The sequence below is a fragment of the Meleagris gallopavo genome, chromosome Z (assembly GCF_905368555.1).
Source record: "Meleagris gallopavo chromosome Z, MGAL_WU_HG_1.1, whole genome shotgun sequence".
NCBI classification, from domain to species: Eukaryota; Metazoa; Chordata; class Aves; order Galliformes; family Phasianidae; genus Meleagris; species Meleagris gallopavo.
Genome location: NC_139435.1, coordinates 46,029,976 through 46,050,146, shown reverse-complemented (window position 1 = coordinate 46,050,146; position 20,171 = coordinate 46,029,976). Strand labels below are relative to the sequence as shown.

The following is a 20,171-nucleotide window of genomic DNA, read 5'->3' as shown; positions in this document are numbered from 1 at the left end:
TGGCACAACTAATGAAGACTTATAGCCGGCATGGTTTTGATCTACCAGGGGTTCAAACTCTGCTTCTGAGAAGCCGTGTAATATCTCATCTTTCTTACAGGGGGGGAAAAAAAAATCAAAGAACTTTAAATTGTGCTTATACTTAATCAGAAACAAGGTCACTGCCTTGTTGGAAAGAAAAACTGCATGTGCTAGCTCCAGCAGCTCCCACCCAAATACCTTCAAAGGCCAGGTCTTGCAACACCATGCTTCTGAGAAGGAAACTCACAAAGAGTTTTCATCTGATGTGGACAGCATGCTGTAGGATTACACTGCTTTGGATGTTTAACTAATTTCCCTTCTCTAACAACAAGATGCAACTGTTTGAGATCTACTCTACCTTAGATCTTAGGTTCCTTAGGCATTTTACTGGACTGAAGGTAGAATCTGATGCTGGCCTCAGAATAGCTCACTCTGAACCCCAAGGTATACCCCCTTACATTCTTCCTGCTATTTTACCTCTGCAGACAGAGGAGGAAAGCAAGGCTGAATGTTAGATGGAAACCCTTTACTCAGAGGGCGGTAAGGCCCCGGCACATCTGCTCACAGAGCTGTGGATGCCCCATCCCTGGGAGGCTCTCAAGGCCAGGTTGGATGAGGCCCTATTCTAACCTGATCTGGTGGGGTGCAGCCCTGCCCATGGGAGAGAGTGGGAACTGGTTGGGCTCTAAGGCCATTTCCAATGCAAATCATTCTGTGATTCTATGAAATGCATTGCAACGGGTCAGTTAGCATTGAATGCCTATGCAGCTACAGTTACTATGCTGTACTATGTTAGCGGAAATAAGTATAGTACTATATTTTTTTGTAAACTGACCTTCTTTACTTCCTTTTTTTTTTTTTTTCACTCCCACTATTTATCAATTATTACACAAGGGATTATAACCTGTTCAGCAGCACAACACACAACTGATTGCACATTCTGAAATGATCATACGTTGATTTGTCCAGTTCTGCAGAGGAACATCCTCATTTCTCCTCAAAACCTTCCTTAATAATATGCTCTTCACTTACACCTCTTTCTCCTTCCTTCTCTCCCCAGGTCGTTTTTACTACCTAATACACCCAACCAAGCTGACCTATGACGAAGCCGTGCAGGCCTGCCTGAAAGATGGCGCTCAGATTGCCAAGGTTGGGCAGATATTCGCCGCCTGGAAGCTCCTTGGTTATGACCGCTGCGACGCCGGCTGGCTGGCAGACGGCAGTGTCCGCTACCCCATCTCCAGACCCAGAAAACGCTGCAGCCCCAATGAGGCTGCAGTCCGCTTTGTAGGCTTTCCTGATAAAAAACACAAGCTGTACGGTGTCTACTGTTTCAGAGCATACAACTGAAAATACCTAGAGCGCAACAGTTTTAAATTCATTAAAAACATGTGAAAAATTTCAATATGAACTCGTGCAAGCTACCAAAACTGTGATAAACCTTTCTTTCTTACTGTAGAGTCATTTTCATAAACCCAACCCATTAATTTGTTTTTGTTTTTGTTTAAGTATTTTTGTAAAAGTATCATTCCATAGATATTTAAAATTAATATAATTTAATGGATACTCTAGGTAAGAAGAGCCAAATTTGTTAAGGTACATCATCCCAACAAAATATAAAGTTTCGTGAATGGGGCATGCAATAGAGCTTGACAATTGCTAGGACACAATTATGGAATGTAAGGCTACTCAAAGCAGAAGCTTTTAAAAGCACAAATTTTACATATTTGTACCCATTTGAGATATACTGCAAATTGATTATACCTGGAGTTTTAAAATAAGATGTTTTTGTTTATAGGGGTCAGTGAGTTTTTGCAAAAAATAAAATTAAAAAAAAAAATTAAAAAAAAAACAGCCAACACAAAACGAATAGCAAGCTAGATTAGAAAAGACTGTTTTCACTGTTTTTGCATGGGAACAATATACAGTTTAATAAAAGCGGTTAAAACAGTCCAGAAATATAGGATTTATTTTGCAGCATAAAAAAAAAAAAAAACACCTTTTTGAAAATGAGTCTTGTGATCCCATATATATTTACAAGCACATTTTCTTCTGACTGTTTCAATTGTGTTTTGAATGTGTATAAATCATTGAACAGGTGGGTTAATAATTTATGAGAAAACCCTACTTTCTTCTTAACTCAAATTAAAGTTGCCTGAGAAGTATTGTATTACCTTTGAGTAGCTTTACTGAGTTATTTTAAAACTCTTAGGGCCGTTTGCTAAGCCGCATATAGCATCTACTCAGGGCAGTTGTGTAAATGAACTGCTGGACAGAAAAATTATAGACTTTAGCAGCTTGAATTTACATTAGCCTTTGAAATGTTATTGTCTTAATTAAAGATATTATAATATTTAATATTTCTTAGCTATTTACACATCACAAGAAATAAAAATTGGAAAAAAAAATTAAATGATTAAGTCTTAGAAGAAGATTATTAAATAAAATCTGAAACCAGCTATTAAGGTTTAGAAGAGAAAAAGTACTTTATTTCCTTACATCTCACCTGTATCTAAATATACATCTGCTTTTTAAACTATCAGTGAAAAAAAAAATAGTACTGCTAGCCCTGAATTACTGAAATACTTCCCCTTAAATCTGTAGTGGTCTAGGCTGAAGATGTTTACCTATATCTGCTAGTGTCTGAGATAAACTTTCACTGTGCATGGTGCCTAGGATTTTCAGCACCTAAATTTTTCAGTACTAAAGTACTAAGTCCTTCTTAAATGCTAATTTGAGGGAATTTGAATTTCCAATGAAAACTTATTTTGGATGCAGCAATTCTTTGGTGCTCATCTTCAGATACCTTAATGCAACCAGTTTTCCTCATAGCAGGTGCTCAAGGCTTTCTGAAAATTTACTCCACTAATGGTGTCTCAAGCTGGATATCCAAAAAACTGATAAAAACTGATAAAATACTTGGCCACTGATAAGAACATTTTGGTCTTGAGTAATCTTTTAGGCATTTTGAAGTTCACTATCCAGTGTTGGTTCTACCACTTAAAAATGTAGAACTCTTTTCCTATTCCATGCTTGCTGACATTGAAGATATCAGAGGACCAATATTTGTATTGCACAAATTTTTGTATCTTCCCATTATTTCAATACCTAAGAGAGATATGTATCTAAGTAGCCAACAACCAGTAATCTTTCATGAAGAGCTTAGTGTAGATATGTTCCCATGGACATGAGTAAAACTGATTCCCAAAGTGGCTGTGGTCCTATGTTAAAAACCTGTGAACAAACCAGGAACAATAAACAATAGGACTGTAGTGGAGGGATACCATGGTGTGTGGTATGTTGTGCTGGAGTTCATTCCCATTAAGCTCAGAAGCAACTCTCCATCCTTCTAAGTCACTATCAATATGACTTCTTTCTCGTACCACTCAGATTTAACAGATCTTGGTGCCAAACTACCCCATTCCCTTTTTTGTTCAAACTGAAAGTTGGATTCTCTTGGAGCTCTATTACTTAGTTTTTAGTAGAAAGTAATTATAAGCCAAGCCCCTAAGCCCACATAATCTTTACCCATCAGCCATTTTTTAAATCAGTGCCCATTTCACACACTTTCTTAGGGCACCAGAGTCTTTTCCACGCACTTGGGAGAAAAAAGAAACAGAAATGGAAATAGAAACAAAGAATATTTGTGCAAGAGGAGGAATGGAGTGTGCAAGACTGGACTGTGACCAGTAGAAATGCATGTTGTTCCCCCATTCAACCTTCAAAAGTATGGAAACAGAGGCCGACAGTATTTCAAAGTCTCTTCTGGATCTTGGACAGGGAGATTGTGGAATAGGAAAAGCCATGGGGAGTGTCCCAGAGTGGTTGTTCATTCAGCTAGAACCAGAGCTGCTGCAAAGTGGGCAGATCCAAAGATCTGCTTGGCTGGTGGGAGGCTGCAGGTGTTCCTACTGCACAGCAGTTAAGAGACCCTCGTGGAATTATTTTTTTTTTTTTTTTTTTTACCTCTCCAGAGAAACCCTTCGCAGGGTTTCACCCAGACACATTTTTTTTGCAGGATTGGGGATTATAATGTACCTGCATAAAAATGTAGTCATCCAACCCACTTGTGGGGCTGGCTAAAGTGCCCTCACTGCTAGACCAAAGGCACTGCAGGAAAGGCGAATCGAGCCTTTCATCAACCTTGCAACATGTTGGGGATGGCTGGTCAGGTCCTAAATCACAGCAGTCTCAGGCTTGCTCTTGCTTATGCTTTTTGCTTCCGCATCCTGGGGCTGCCGCTGTGACAGCCCGGGCGTAGCACATCACTCCGCTTTGTGTGTCACCCAGACCGGCTGGTGGCTGAGCAGGCTCTGCAGTACCCATGCGTCCCCTGGCTCTGGGAGACGTTCTGCCGCTCCCAGTCTCGTAGCATGACAAGGCCATGGCACAGCAAGGAAGGAGTGGCCCTCGGCTGCGGTGTGAGCACAAATGGCAAAATTATCACTCAGCTGTAGCTTTAAGTTCACACTGAAGATACCGCTTGCTAGGAAGCAAACGCAATGTAATGGCGTCTCAGTACATGAATTTACATTTGTCACGCTAATTACAAAAAGCCCAATAGGCTAACTTGGGATCAAGTTAGTTTTAGATCACTATATTGATATGCAACATTATATATATTATTATTACAGGTAAAGTTAAAGGGATAGTGTGATGAAAATATGTTTGTATGGAAAATATAATTAGCTCTAATGTAAGCAGGTTTAAAAACCATTAAAAGTGTATGAATACTTGCTATATGGGCACAAATAGGCAAGAAGACATGAATTCTATTTATTTTTACAGCTACTGACTCCATTTCCTTTTATAATGTCAAATGTTAGGATGTTTTCTTGTTTTTGAATAAGCTATCTAGGTGCTTGGATAAAAATCTTAAAAAGCAGCTTAAGAACTGGATAAAAGTCTGTGCTATTTTCTGTTGGTGGGAGAAAATTCTATCACTAGAATCAATTCATGTTCTCTGTCGTTATCTTGTATTTCACAATGTATCTGAATTTTAATGCCCATGAATGACAACAATTAAATCATGTTGTTTTTTTCAGTATGACAATTTCTTCTTATTGACTGGCTGCTCTTCTTTCCCAGAAAAGACAAAAGGGAATAGAAAAGATCAAAGCATTAAAAAACTTTGACATAGTAAACTAAGCAATTACCAGCATAGGGAAAGGAAAAAAAGAAGTCATTACTCTGTGAAAATGATTTACAATGATCATAAAGAGGACCATATTCCAGAGCTTTTGTTTTATGCTTCTCTGAAGCAATTTGAAAGTAGAAATGTGAGTGCCAGTTTTTATTTCATATTCTCTCCCATCATCTAAAATAAAGTATATTCAAGGAAGGTTGTTTTCTTTTTTTTTTTTCCTTCTTTCTTTCTTTCTTTTTTTTTTTTATTATTTTATTTTTATTTTTTAATTTGGTTGGCGCAGTACTCCACTTTTGCATTGCCAGAAATTGGATGCAGAACAGCATGTCACATTTTAGAAAAATTATGAAACTCTTTCTTTGATCCTCTGGGCTTACAAACTAAAAACATACAAAAATTCCTCTTTATAATGTGTAACAAGAAAGATTTGTAGTGACAAGCAAATAATTATTCAAAACATGGGGCCAGATTTTCAGCTTCTGTAATCACACAGTTTCTGCATGCATGTATTGATCTGTGCTGGAGATTTAACCCTGAAAGTTACACACAGTGCACTGGTTTGCTGAGGAACATTAATCTTTTAAAAGCTTATCATCCATGTTTAAAAATGGATGAGCAAGAGCCTCAAGGGTGATTGATCTGAAAATCTGATCACTGGGGATAAGGGAAATCTGTAATAAAATCAATGCATGATGAGATTTACTTACTTGATTTTCTAACCATATAGTTAAAACAATTTTTAAATGGGTGACAGTTTGACTTCAGAGCATTAAGCATAAAATTAAAACTACCTTTGGTAGAAACAGTCCCTCAGTAATTAGTATTTCCTTTGTAGCAGCAGCTTCCATTGGATGACATCCCACTGTTTGAAACAGGGACACTGCCTTCATGTTTTAAGTGGCTGGATTTTGGCATACATTTGATGGAGCTAACACAGAAAGAGAATGTCTGGATTTTCCCCTAGGACATAGTAGATGAAGTAAGAGGCTGCCATTTTATTTGGCCATTCTCTCATTTATGCACAAAGCATATTACCAGCTTTCTATTCATTAAGGACAACAGCTAATTGTTCTTCTTGAAGGATTTAAGATGCTGAATCTTACACATTTGTTAGCAGTTATGGAAGCTGAACAGCTACACCACAGGGAAGCAAAATTCCAGTGCTAGGTGATTTTTTCCTGTAAAAAGAGAAGAGACTTTAATTCAAAATATAAAATTAAGAAATTAATACTTAATTTTAAGAGGACAGCATGAACTAGTCAATGTTCCAAAAGTAAGGGTGAAATGATAAAAATTAATTCTTTAAAAAATAATTACTTCATATGTCACAAAAATTGAGGTGCACATTAAAACAGAGATAACTTGGACAGTTGTTAAGAAAAAGAAAATAAGACAGAAAACAATACTTTGGGTCCTTGTCTGTCACGGTATGTTTGCCTTTTTCATACTGAGCCTGCAAAAATTAAGACACGAGTTTAAATATATAATTTTTAAAAAGAGTAAATAAATAATAGTTGGGGGGGAAAAAAAAGAAAAGCAACACACATTGAAATAGAACAAGGGTTTGGAAAGGGTTTCATCTTTTTCTTCAGCAAGACTCAAACTGGAGGAGGAAAATTCTCATTAGAAAAGAAATATTTTTCCCTTTTTTGTCTGACAGTGTCTCAAATATGAAAACACTCAGATTAACATGCAAAATCCATCTATTTCATCAGTGTTGTGCCAGAAGCAAGCAATTGTTTAAGTAATGACAACAATCCTGACGTGGTGATAAGCTGATGAATTATGCACAAGCATATTTTTCAGTCCAACCATTTTTTTATATATATTCTATATTTTTTAAAGGCTAGCAAAAAAAAAAAAAAAAAAAAAGAGAGGTTCAGTTTCTATTCCTTATTAAAAGGATATATTGCAAGGCATGTCAGCTCATTACTTCCAATGCTCATGTTCTCTGTTATGTGCAAGCATGATATCCTTTGCTTCCCAGTTAATTTCATTCTGATTTCTTTAACAGCAGAAAATTAATTATCTGATTATGTGGAGAAACATTGCATTTCAATAATTTCAAGTTCTACCTCAAACACAACATAATTAACAAGTCTTCATTTCAAGAGTTGTGGTTTTTGAATCCATGGCTGCTTTTTACCATGGCAAGCTTCTAAATCCTGTTATAAGACTAATTTATTTTCTGTGTAACCACACACGAAGCAGAAGTGACTGTTCTTTTTCTTCTCAGGGATGCTTTTTTGAGTTTTTATTTCCTTGTTAGTGCTTTTAATTTGGAGGTTTTTTTTTTTTTTCTTTTCATTGACAATGAATAAAATTGAAGAAAACTGTGCACAAAAAAATGCAACAGAATAAGAGCTAGTAGGGGAAAATCCAACCAAGAACAGTGGACATCAGTAATATTTTAATAATGACACTGAAGTATGAAAAATGAAGGAATAACCATAGCTGGTAATTCTAGAGCAATTTCTTTACTCTGAGGAAGGCTTGCCTGCAGGACTGCGGTCTCACAGCTCCTGCAGTGTCTCATGTCTTTCTGCCCCTTGAATCTCCACTGGACATCTTTCACCTGCCTCAGGAAGGTGGTGGGAAGACCCACCAGATAACACAGCAGAATGTTGTGGAAAGTGTGAAATCAGGAATGGTGCAGCTAGAAGGAGCTCTGAGTTTGCTCTGTAGATTAGGAAGACAACTTCCTTACCCCTCTATAATGTTCCTCTGTGCCCCTTTACTAAGGTTTTCTCAGAGACACAGACATTCACCTGCAAACCAGGTGCCCCATATGCTCAGTGGCAACTTTTGTATTTATATTACTGCATGAATAGTAGGTGAAATGCTCATTTGACCTGCTTAGCCAGTCCCCAAACGTAAAAGATCTGCCAGCTAAAAGCTTCAGAATTTTTGAATCTAACTTTTCTTTAGTTTTCTTCAGTTAGATGAAAATTTAAGTGCTCTGTACACAGGCTGATGTCACATTACATACATATTAAAAAGATAACTGAAGCCAGCTCTGTGATTTCGAAGTGTATCTTCTGGTCATCTACACTTCTTGCACTTTGATTTGTTTCACAGAGAAATCCTGTTGGGCATAAATTAGATTATCTTTGGAGGAAACTGAATTGTAAACTCAAGTGGAGGAGGACATCAAGTGCCCCCCAGCCCTATGGCGTAGATAAGGGTCTGAAACAATTCTCCATCCTTCAGATATCTTCAATCCACATTACTACAAAGTACTTTTGGTTCAGACTAAAATTTAACCCAGTGAAAAATATTACACACCGATGAAAGAATCTCAGCACTAACTGCTCCTATCTGATGAACCCCTCCTGTGGTATTGATTTACTCGCTAATACAGACATAGAACAGATGGACAACATGGAGTGCTGTTGATAAGTGTGTAGCTACAGGGATAACAGCTCAGTGGTATTTCCTAACAGTGCTCATTCCCAGCTACTAAGAGTATTGGATACAGCACTCTTGCACCTGTAATATAGATTTACTTCACGTCCTAGGGAAGTGCATTGGGTTGCCATTATGTCCAGTGAGTCTTATGCAGGATTTTAGCTGTATCTGTACATTTATAGCCTCAAGTGCTTTGCATAGAGAAATTAACAATCAATCAAATGAATAATTCATCAACTTCACAAAAAGAACAAACCTTACAGTCCTTGCTGTCTTTGAGCTGTGTGTCCAATTGTAGATGCATGCTGTATGCTCCCTTCTACTCTGAGTCCTTGTACCCAATAGAAGGGATGGAATGCTAAGACTGGTGGGTACTTAGATATCATACTGTAAAAACTCACTGCTACAGTAGAGGCTTTGGGGAGGCAATCACAAGACCCTCCCCAGAATCCTCTTTCCTTTTTGCAAGCTCTCTCTCAGAGATGTGTCGGGATGAGCCTCAGAATACAAAAGGCATGAAGGATGCATCCTGCTTCATGTAACTTCTCCCAGGCTGGTTCTCAAATTGAACAGGCTCCAGACAATCTCTCAGAGCTAGGCAGTTTCTAAACATGCATTTTCAAGCTGTTGCGCACAGCCTCTAAAGATGAGACTACAAAAGATTGGAGAGTAGCTTTCAGGCATGTCAAACTGTGTCCCAGTGCTAAAGTGCAATCATATTGTTTTCATCAAGTTGCTAATCCCAATCAGTTCCAAAAGATACAGAAAATCTATCCATTTGTTATACAAGACTAAAAATAATTTTCTTTGTTTAGTTATCAATGTAACATTGTATTATTAGCATGCACCAAGTGTTGCTTGTGTGGAAAGCCAGTAAAATAAGACTTTTTGCTGCTTCTGACTGCAATCAAGTAAAGCTGAGCTTTACTGCATCAGCGAGTCTCTAGGGAGGCTCCTTGGATATATGGTTCTATTACTGATATTTCAAAATGAGCAGCTAGGGCATTTTAACCATTTCATTTCTCTGCTTCTTCCCTCTTTAGTGACATATTCACATATGATAACAAGAGATGACATCCTAATGCACAAGAATGACCTCAGCTAGAAAACACAGAGCTGTGGAAAGTTTTTCAATTCTCACATTATCTGAAAGATAATTACCATAAAATGACAGCATCAGTGATTACACCAGGAAAGACTGTCTTTCTAATATTTAAATATGATCTTCACTACTTAATATTTCCTTTTTGTATCTATACTTAAGAATTTCTGAAGATAGCCTATAAATCTTGATCTACTCTGGCAAAAAGAAAATAATTTGTATCTACATCTTAAAACAGAAACACTCTACAAAATAATCAAGTTGTGGTTCTTTAATACAGTTCTCAGATGTATTGTAAAACTGACAATCATAATCAATACTACTTAAATAGATGTTAATTCTTCCTCTGCAGTTTTCAGCACCTCAGACTCCTCACTGATTCAGAACAGAAATGAACTTGGCCGTTTATTGATTCTGTAGAATATTCCTCATGAGATTTTTCTCAAGTTGGTATAAGCTACAGTAGGAATGCAGTAATCAGCTGTTCAAGATTAACTATATGGAAATCAATCAAGCTTTTGAAAGGGAATTTTGTATTCCTCACAGACTAGCAGATTTTCAAGTTAGACATAATATAGTATTAGTTTCAGGAGCAGGGAGGATCGATATCATTAACAGTGCTAGTCTATATTTTGGCTGTCTTCACTTCTAAAGTACTTTAATTCATACACATATTTGGCATCCCTGCCTGTGGCAGGTGGGTTGGAATATGGTAATCCTTGAGGTCATTTCCAACTAAAGCCATTCTATGATTCTATGATTCTTACGTGTAAATGTGTATGTATATATATACATGTATTGTGTATACTATTATATGTTTGTCCTTTGTAATGTCAAACTAAAAACTAACAGCTGAGAAACTAAGTATGGAAAGTGACAGAAATATCTATCTTGGCACTTACTCTGCCCCCTGAAGTGAGTGAGTGCCTGATACACCCAGAGCAGTGTGCCCAGTACCATGTCCAAGAGACTTTTGGAAATCTCCAAGGAGGAGACCCCACAGCCTCTGTGACCCTGTGGCAGCTCTCCATCACCTGCACAGAAGCGCTGCCTGATGGTCAGAGAGAACCTCCTATGCTCCAATTTGCATCCAGTGACTCTGGCCCTGGCACTGGCCGGCACTGAACAGAGCCTGGCTCCCTTCAAGTATTTATGGGCACAGATGATATCCCCCTAGCCTCTTCTCCAGGCTGAGCAGTCCCGTCTCTCTCAGCTTGTCCTCCCAGCAGAGCTGCTCCAGGCCCTGTAGCATCTCAGTGGCTCTGCACTGGGCACTCTCTAGGTGGCCAGAAATGAGCCCAGCACTCCAGGTGAGGCCTTGCTAGTGCTGAGCGGAGGAGAAGGATCATCTCCCTTGGTCTGCTGCTGATACTTTGCCTAATCTAGCCAAGAATACTGTTAGTCTTCTTAATGGCAAGGATGCATTACTGACACATGAACCTACTGTGCCCACCAGGACCTCAAGGCCTTTCCTGCAAAGCTGCTTCCAGCTGGGTTACCTTAGCCTGTGGGTTTTCTTCCCCAAAGCACTCAGAACTTCTTATTTCTCTAGATTGCCCACGTCCCTCTGGGTGGCAGCATGGCCAAACAAGACAAAGATCTGGCTTGCACTCCCAGACTTACCATTCTCCAAATAGATTTGGTGTTGTAGCAGTGAAGCTGTAATGGACAAGACGTGGCTTGCCAGTTGGTCAAAACAAGCAAGTATGGTTTAGGTGGTAGCTTGTTCTGCATTCAGAGGGCATCAGCTCTTCAAAGCTACTTAGGTTTGAAGGATGAGAAAAAGGACCTGTTATTAATAGCTACAGCCTAAAACATTCTAATTCATTCCAGCTAGAAAATGTTTTGAAGGAAAACAAGAAAGCAAAGCAAAAATACAAAGGCATGGTCTGATCCCTGTTCATGTCAATCTTCACTCACTGCACACAAGGTCTATACACGACTTCCCTAGCTTGCACCTGCTGCCAGGGCAACATCATTCTGACGATTGCAGTTGCACACTTCAGCCTCCCATCCACGCAGGAACTATAAATGCCTCTGCTACAAGCTGTATTTCAAAAGAGATCAGCAAGGCTTGTACCCCACAAAAATACAGTTTGTGTGGATATGATAACTGGAGATAAAATTTACACGTCAGCAAGAAGACAATGCCACAGCTGCTTAATAATCCATGCCTACTCTTGCATTGTTCTTAAAACTTTATTTCCATTACAGACTAGGCAATTATTTCAGCCTGATTTGAAACAGAAGCCCGTCTAATCCATACTCAAAATCATAAGCACTTTTATAAAAGTCTTCATGCAAGTTATACTTAGCCAAACTAAAAGGTATAACTAGAAAATGTGACTTAGATTTATGAACAAGAACTCTGAGATCAAGCAGTAGAGCAGCACGGCTAAGTATTTCCATCGTGGCATGGATTAAAAGTCCACATTAATAAATACTGCACATTTCCCAAGTGGAAAGTAATGGTTTATTAATCAGAACTCCACAGTACGAATTTGTTGCAACAATTAGTCATAAAGCTATAACATTTGTTCTGCTGCTTAAAGACTCCCTGCCCATTTGGTAAATGCCTATTTATAAGCATTAAAAATGCAAAGCAGTATGTATATTTCATTGTTTCTGCCTCTGAAGCTGATCTGACTCACTGAGCAAAGAAACCAAGCTCAGCATTTCAGTAACATGAGGACAAGGACTCTGAAGTACCTCAGCTGTAATGCACAGGAATAAGGAGGAAGTCAGCAGATGAACCTGCAGGGTGCTGCTGCTATGGCTAGACATAGCTGTTGTGTGCACAGGGGGGTAGCAGCCATAGCCTCTGCATCCTCTCAGCAAATTGTCATTTCTGTGGTTAACAGGGACTTACAGCTGATGCCATTTTTTTTCCCCAGGCAAGGCAGCCTTCTTGCAGTTCCTATATTGACAGACTTTTCTGGTGAAATACCATATTTCTGTCTTTTTTTAGGAAGCAAGATGAAGAGCATTGTTTCATTTCTCATGATAGCTGTGTGCAATCGGAAAGAAACTTTCAGATAAGCTAAAAGGCACTGCTTCCTTCTGGGAGAACATTATGAATATCCAAGCATTTAAGTAGTTTTTGAGAACAGAGATCACAGCAAACAAACAAACAAACAAACAAAACTAACAGCAGCTAATCAGCTAATTACACAAAGAAATGCTAAACTGTAGTGTTCCAACAGAGTAAACAAGGTACCTGTGAAGTAGTGTTTGCTTGTAGAATAGCACAAGCAGAGACTTTTAAGAGAAACTGGCATTGTCTGACCTTCCCCACTCATCTAAAACCAGCAAAATTAAGAGAAATACACCAGAATGCTTGAAATCAACACATGAAGTAGCAAACTCAAATTGGACCATGAGGGGCTAAGATTGGATATCAGGAAGAATTTATTCATGGAAAAGGTGGCATTGGAGCAGGCTTCCCAGAAGGTGGAATTCCCAACCCTGCAGGTATTTGAGGGACACATAGATGTGGCACTAAGTAAGGGGCATCATTTAGCGGTGCAGTTTTAGAGCCAGGTGCTGTTTGAAACAGATGATCTTAAGGTCCCTTCTGATGATTTTGTGAAAATCGTTTAAAGCAGATGGCTGCACAATCACACTGATCCTCTGGCCAGGAAGCTAAAGCTCATCCCATCCAGTCACCATGTTGCTGGTCCATGTCCACGACTGAGAAATAAAGGTGAATCCAGGGCAAGGAGGTCAGCTAGGATCACTGCCAAGCTTCAGCTTTAACTGCAGTACTTGGGGATGGGTCAGTCATTAATTATGAGGCTTAACATAACCCAGCAAAGGAAAAAATAAAAGGGACATATAAATTCAGAATGCAGTTCAGTACTGCTATCGCAGCATCGAATCTAGACCTGTTCGGTTTTTTCCTTTGCTGGGTTAGGAGAGCCTGAGCTGGTTCAGCTGTAAGTAAGCAGGCATATCCAAACCCCTCCTTCTCTTATGAAGGACCTTTTTATTTCTGAAAAAATGTATGGTCCTTTATATATTCGCTTTGTGCCTCTGAAGTTATGCATTTTTTCCTCAGATACAGCTTCCTTTCACTATTCTTCTGCTTTTCAGAGAGGAGGTAGAAAAGGACAGCAAGCTTATTTACAGTGCCCTCCCAAGGCAGCAAAGCATTTCCTCCTTGCCTTTTCCTGAGGTTGGTGATTAACAGAGACACTTTGTGAAGATGCAGTCTAAAACTTCGGGGGTTTCTGTAGGGCCGTTTGTTCGCCCTTAAACCCACGATATATGCCAAGCCCACGACATCGTCTTCAGAGCCAGCGATTTAATGGAAATTGTTCTCAGTTTTTATTTCCTACAAAGGCTTTCTGAAGCACTCCCAGAATTTTCCTTTCAGGTTAAACTAAAGTTGTTCTGTATAAATATTTTTCTAAGGGTGTGAAAGGGGAATCACCTTCCACGCTCCACCCAACAAAAATGTTGGAAAAAAATGATACATTTTTGGTAGTCCTTCTCAAACATGTGGACAAGGACAGTCTTTGACTGTATTTTAGTTCCTTGCTGGCTGGCAGCCACTTCAGTCTTTGCCAAAATAAAATTTAAATAAAAACCAACACTGAAAATATATATTTTATATATATATATATATATTATTTTTTTTTCTTTTTTTTTAATAAAGTAAAGGAGAGATTTTTTTCCCCCAATCTCCGTATTTTCTTTTCTGCGTTTAAATGTATGGTTGTCTATAAAAGTACGATTTCAGCTCAGGAAGTCGAACCTAGACATGAGTAAAACACTGCCCCAATCAGTTACAAGAATGCCTTTACAGTGATGTTTCTGCACCAGACAAATAGAATAAGCTGGTCCTGCACTGCGCTACTGAAGGCAGGGAGTCCTTACTGCCCATTTCTCTCTTCTCTCAGAAATGATGGGAGAGGGAGAGCACATTGATGGGGCTGAGGCTTCTCCGCCGTGGAGATGACCATGTGTGTTTCCAAAGGGGGGGAGTGAGGCCAGCTCAGCACACTTTGTACTCAAGACATGGGAAGACTGACACTGCTGTCTCCATAATTAACTCCCAATACACCTCTTTTCTTACCTTCCTCATGTTTACACTTCAGCTAGGGCTTACTCTGCTAACCCATCCAGGTAAGCTGGAAAATAACTCAGGTCCCAACAGATCTCTCTAAATAACCACACTCCTTCGAAGCAGTGCAAGGCCACTGCGAGCCAGGCATTCTGACACCTTCCTGAATGGGCTGGAAATTGTTCTTCTGCTCTACCATTGTTTATGGGAGAGAAGTTTAAGGAGGAAAGCTCAGTAATCAGGGCTACTAGGTGACACCACAGATGTGAATGACTTGGTCACTTTGAAGCCCTACATTTGCCATATGCCTTTTTACCCTGATCACATTTCACGGGATGACTTTTGAATTACTGATGTTTGGAATCTGTCACTGAAGTGTAAATTTGCTGAGACACATTTTGCTGTCAGACTCTGGCAGCCCACTTGACAGAGCCATGATTTAATCCTCTGACCTTCCTGAAGGACAACTGAGTCTCAATTGCTGCTCTGATCTGTTTGAGCTTCCAGACCTGTGCCACATGGTGCATTCAGTTAGAGGGAGAGAGAGACATGCACTGAGCATAAACAACAAGAGAATGAATGAAAACCGAGTGAGGATGTGCCACTGAATTCCCAAACTTCATTTATTGGCTTAATTTATTTTTGAATTCGCATATCTACAAGGTGCTCATAATCACTTTGCATCAATACTTAGGATCCTCACTTTGAATATATTTGAAACTCCTGTTCCAGTAGCTTTATATTGAATTAGTGACAGATTTCTACTTTTAAAAGTAATTCTAATAAAAACTTGGCAGTTCAAAATCAGAGTTTCAAGGCAAAATATATATGTAAAAAAAAAAACAAAGGGTCTGTTCTCTTTCCCTTACTCTGTTAAAGAATAAATATTATGTCAAAAAAATCTTGAATTATTGTCTTAATCGGGTAAAGAGTGATGGGTTTCATAGATTTTGTCTTTTTTGGGAAATCTCCTTAACTGTAAGTTAATTTTCTAGCCTTTAAATGAAGACCAGAAGGTTTTTGAACAATTAGTCCTACATTCTTGTTACTGGGATAGAATTGGAAGTCACTGAATACATTTTATGGTATTGTAGAGTCCATGTTCTACATGAAAGAGAACAGCAATGGCCTCAGCTGAATCTAAAAAAAGGCCTGCAGAGCTCATGCTGCTCATGCAGACAGTAACTCAGTTTCTCAGCTGTCACCTTTCTCAATGGGGCCATCCAACCCAGGCAGGTGTCCACAAAGACCAGGTGGAAAACACAGCAGTATCTGTCAGGATTGGGCCAGAAGAAGGGGCCTGATAAAAAGTGCCCCCATGACAAAGTACGTACAGGGAAAATTAGCCTGACCCAAGCAGACAGTATAACTCATTACTGTCACCAAAGTGAACAAAACACAGGCCTCATTCACCCACAGGGAATCCATGCTACCACACCTAGTGGAGGTAATTTGGGAATCTGTATCTCATTGCAATGTTTTTTTAACCTGCAATTTATACATGCAGCTGAGGCAGCGCCGCTTGAAAAGACAATACCAGGTTTGTAGGTAGGTGAAGGCTCACATCAGCATTTTAAAACTAAAATACATGATATATATATAAAAGAATAAACAATCATGTGTATATATATATATATAAAATCTCTATTTTCAGGAACAATAGAACTAATCAAACTCAAAATGTCTCATCTTCCCACTCCGTTTTCATTTGGGGAATCTTTCATGGGGAAAGAGGGGACTTTTTCTAGAAAGTGTATATTTACTTCAAGTTTGATGGCATTTCCAAGTTTGCTGTCCTGATTCTTGCATCATTTTCAGATGATTGAACGGAGAGCATACACAATTTTTTCTTTCTTGGCTGTAGACAATTATTCTTACTTATGTACCGGAGAGCACTCGTGCTCCAGGCTCCAGGGTGGTTGAGCAATTCCTAGTTCTCTGCCAAGGAGAAGAGGGAGGAAGGGAAGGGACAGCAGAGTGCATTGCACAGCGCAGTGAGCACTGCGGATGTACACTAGCAGCTACTTTTGCAGGGTCCATTTGTTACGGACACTTTCCTAAATGAGTGATTTAATCAGTTTTAGCCAACTAGGTGCAGCTGCAGAGGCAAATATTTTTCTGGGCATATTCAAAGGAGCATTTTACAACACAATGAGGATATGGTTGTGAAAATACCTCAACCAGCACAGCTGTGCCCAGCACAACCTCACAGAGCTTGTCCTACAGAAAGACGTGGCTTGTCAGCTGTGATGGAGCGCTCTGCTAATAAGGCAAATACCATTCATTCTGTGAGCAGAGCCATGCCCTCCCAGAGCGGTGGAATTTGGGATTCCCCACCCTGTGCACACTCTGAGATCTTGCACAACATCTTACTGTATGGGACAACCAGATCCAGGCACCATTTTTGACATGAGTCTGCCTGGCTAGCTGCAACTAATTCCAGACTGGCTGCAGGAAACAAAAACAAACAAACAAAAGCCACAAAAACAAAACAAAACAAAACAAAAAAACACACAGAGTGGGAAAAAGTAAGTAAAAAACAAATCAAACCAGACCAAAACAACAAAACTAACAAAACCTCAGCTAAGCAAGCCATCGTATCTTCTTGGCAGTTTGTCTTAAAGGCAAATTCAACACTGTGAAGCGGAATTTTCTTGCCCACATGCACATTGTTCCGCAGGGAACTGGATGGAAGCACTTCCAGATTTCTGGCCTTGGATGGCCTTTCCTTACCTGCCATAGTTTGGAGATGTATCTCCTTCCATTTACCTCTTATCCCAAGATCCCAGACCTCAAGTCCAGTTGCCTTAAAATCTCTTTGTCCAGTGCCTGAAACACTCATTTTCAGGTTCCCCAGATCTACAAAGGTAGTACATTCCTGCAGTCTAACCTAGCTGTATCTCCAGTATAATCTTATAAAGGCTCCTGAGTGTAAGCAGCAAACTTGGGTTAAGAAAACAGCATGGAAACATGGGTTAGTTTGGATTTACCTTATACAAAACAGTACTAGTTCTTTAAATATTATTGTTCTGACACATTGTAAGCATGCACTGTAAGCACAGACCATAACAAAACATGTCATTGCATGGGACAGTCATCTATGTCTGCTGTAAGCACTAAAGAGCAAGGTCACAAGTGAACCTCAAATGATTCATTGCACTGTGCATTGACTCCATTTTCATTGGCATCTATACTTGGCTGAGTAATGTTTTGGCTTGATAGGTCATTTAATGAAAAAGGACAGTGGCAAGTTGTCTCAGAGACTGATGATAACAAACAAAAAAAAAAAAAAAAGGGGTGGTGGTGGTGGTGGGAATAGAGGTGTGTAACATTTCCTCACATCATTTGATTAGAGCCACAGAGCTCTTAATTCCAAAAATGCAGTGATGTTCAGAAATCAGGTACCTTTCAAAGATAGCAAAAATCATTCACTTGTGAAAGAAAACTTGCTCCTGTGAAAGCTCAGCACATACTTGTTACTCATACTGTCAGAACAGTGTGCCTGTAAGTAGCAGGTAAGGTAAAGAAATAATTGTTCTCCTCTAGATCAACACACCGTCAAGATTCTATGTGACAAAGCAGCCTCAGTCCTGGGAACAGTGGAACCTCTATTTTAAATACTACTGCTCTGTGCTGTGCTGGCAGCACTGCTTAAAAGACCCTCCCCCAACCCCCCCAAACCCCCCCAAAAAAACACACAAATTTTACCTTTGCTCAGTAAAACTAATTCAGGATTTTCAAAGTAGAAGTTGATATTTCTTTTAAGCAAAATTAATTCAGTGTGTCATATTTCATCCATTTTCTCATACTCACAAGGACCAAAATGGACACGTCCAGCTTGTTTGGTCAGTGTTACAGATGTGCAACAGAGAGGACAAGTAAGGCCAACTACCAAGTTCCTACCGTATCTTCTAGGTTTGTTTTGATAGACAACAAGCTAGGTTTTTTTTGAGTGTTTCATAGATTCTCAGAATAATAGAATCATTCGAGTTGGAAGGCCATTCTTTAAAGGCCATATAGTCCAGTTCCCCCACAGTGAACAGGGACACCTTCAGCTCCATCAGGAGATCAGAGCCACATACAGCCTTGCCTTGAATGTCTCCGTGGATGGGGCATCCACCACTTCTCTGGGCAACCTGTCCCTGAGCTTCACTTCCATTATTGTAAAAAAGCTTTCTCTTACATCCAATGTAAATCTCCTCCTTTTAATTTGAAATCATTTCCCCAGACCCCACTAAGAGTCTGTCCCCTTCTTTCTTATAGTCCCTTTTAGATACATAAAGGCTGCTATCAAGTCTCCTCAGAGCCTTCTCTTCTCCAGGCTGAACAGTTCCAGCTCTCAGTCTGTCCTCACAGGGGAGGTGTTCCATCCCTTGGATTATTTTGGTGGCCCTCCTCTGGATCGCTGGGCTATGAGGGCACATTGCTGGCTCGTGTCCAGCTTTCCATCTGCCAGTACCCCTAAGTTTTTTTTGGCAGGACTATATACTGTCCTTACATCCCCCAGCTTGTACTCATAGTGGGGTTAGCCACAATTCAGGTGCAAGACCTTGTACATGGATTTATTGAACCTCATGTGGTTCACATAAACCCACTGCTCAAGCCTATCTATGTCTGTCTGGATAGCATCCCATCCTTCAGCTGTGTCAACCTCACCACATAGCTTGGTGTTGTCCTCAAACTTGCTGAGGGTGCACTTGATCCCACCATCAGTGTCACTGATGAAGATATTAAAGAGCATCAGCCCTAGCACTGAACTCTGAGGGACACCACTCATCACCGATCTCCATCTGGACATTGAGCCACTGACCAGCACTTTCTGCGTACGATCCTGCAGCCAGTTTCTCATCCATCAAATAGTCCACACATTAAATCCGTATCTTTACAATTTGAAGAGAAGAATGTTATAGGGATCTGTGTCAAAGGCCATTCTGAGGTCCAGATAGATGATATCAGTGGCTTTTCCCATGTCCACTTATTCACTTACACAATCACAGAAGTTCACTAGGTTGATCAAGCAGTACATGCTCTTGGTGAATCCATGCTGGTTGTCTGGGATCACCTCCTTCTCTTTCCATAGCATCTAGAAGGATCTGGTCTGTGAAATAACCTGGAGCAGTGGTGAGGCTGACAGGTTCATAATTCCCCAGCAAAACTCCTTAGGAGTCAACAATCATTCTTGCCTTGGTGACTTATATAATGTTGCTGCTTTGCTTACCAGTCTCAAGATTTGATATCACATGGTCAAACAGTTTCTGAAAGCCACATATTCCCAAAATCCGTTAGTGTTTATAGTTATCTGCTTCAAGAGAAACTGGGTATTTTCATAGCCATCCAATTGATCTCTCCCAAAAGAAGAACAAAGGAATTCAGAAAGCTTTTCGCAAAGGTTCTTATCACTGCATAACTGGTACTGAAAGTGTCTTTTC

General features: G+C 39.7%; 1 protein-coding gene across 2 annotated transcripts in view; it reads left to right on the top strand.

Moving 5' to 3' along the window:
• Positions 1-5,068, top strand: part of HAPLN1 (hyaluronan and proteoglycan link protein 1) — a 97,582-nt gene extending 92,514 nt beyond the window's left edge. For both annotated transcript variants that reach the window (XM_085213683.1, XM_085213681.1), the window contains exon 5: positions 1,082-5,068. In XM_085213683.1, the coding sequence (XP_085069809.1) occupies positions 1,082-1,371 (290 nt within the window). In that variant the 3' untranslated portion in view covers positions 1,372-5,068. The remainder of the gene's footprint in view (positions 1-1,081) is intronic.
• The last annotated feature ends 15,103 nt before the right edge of the window (positions 5,069-20,171 follow it).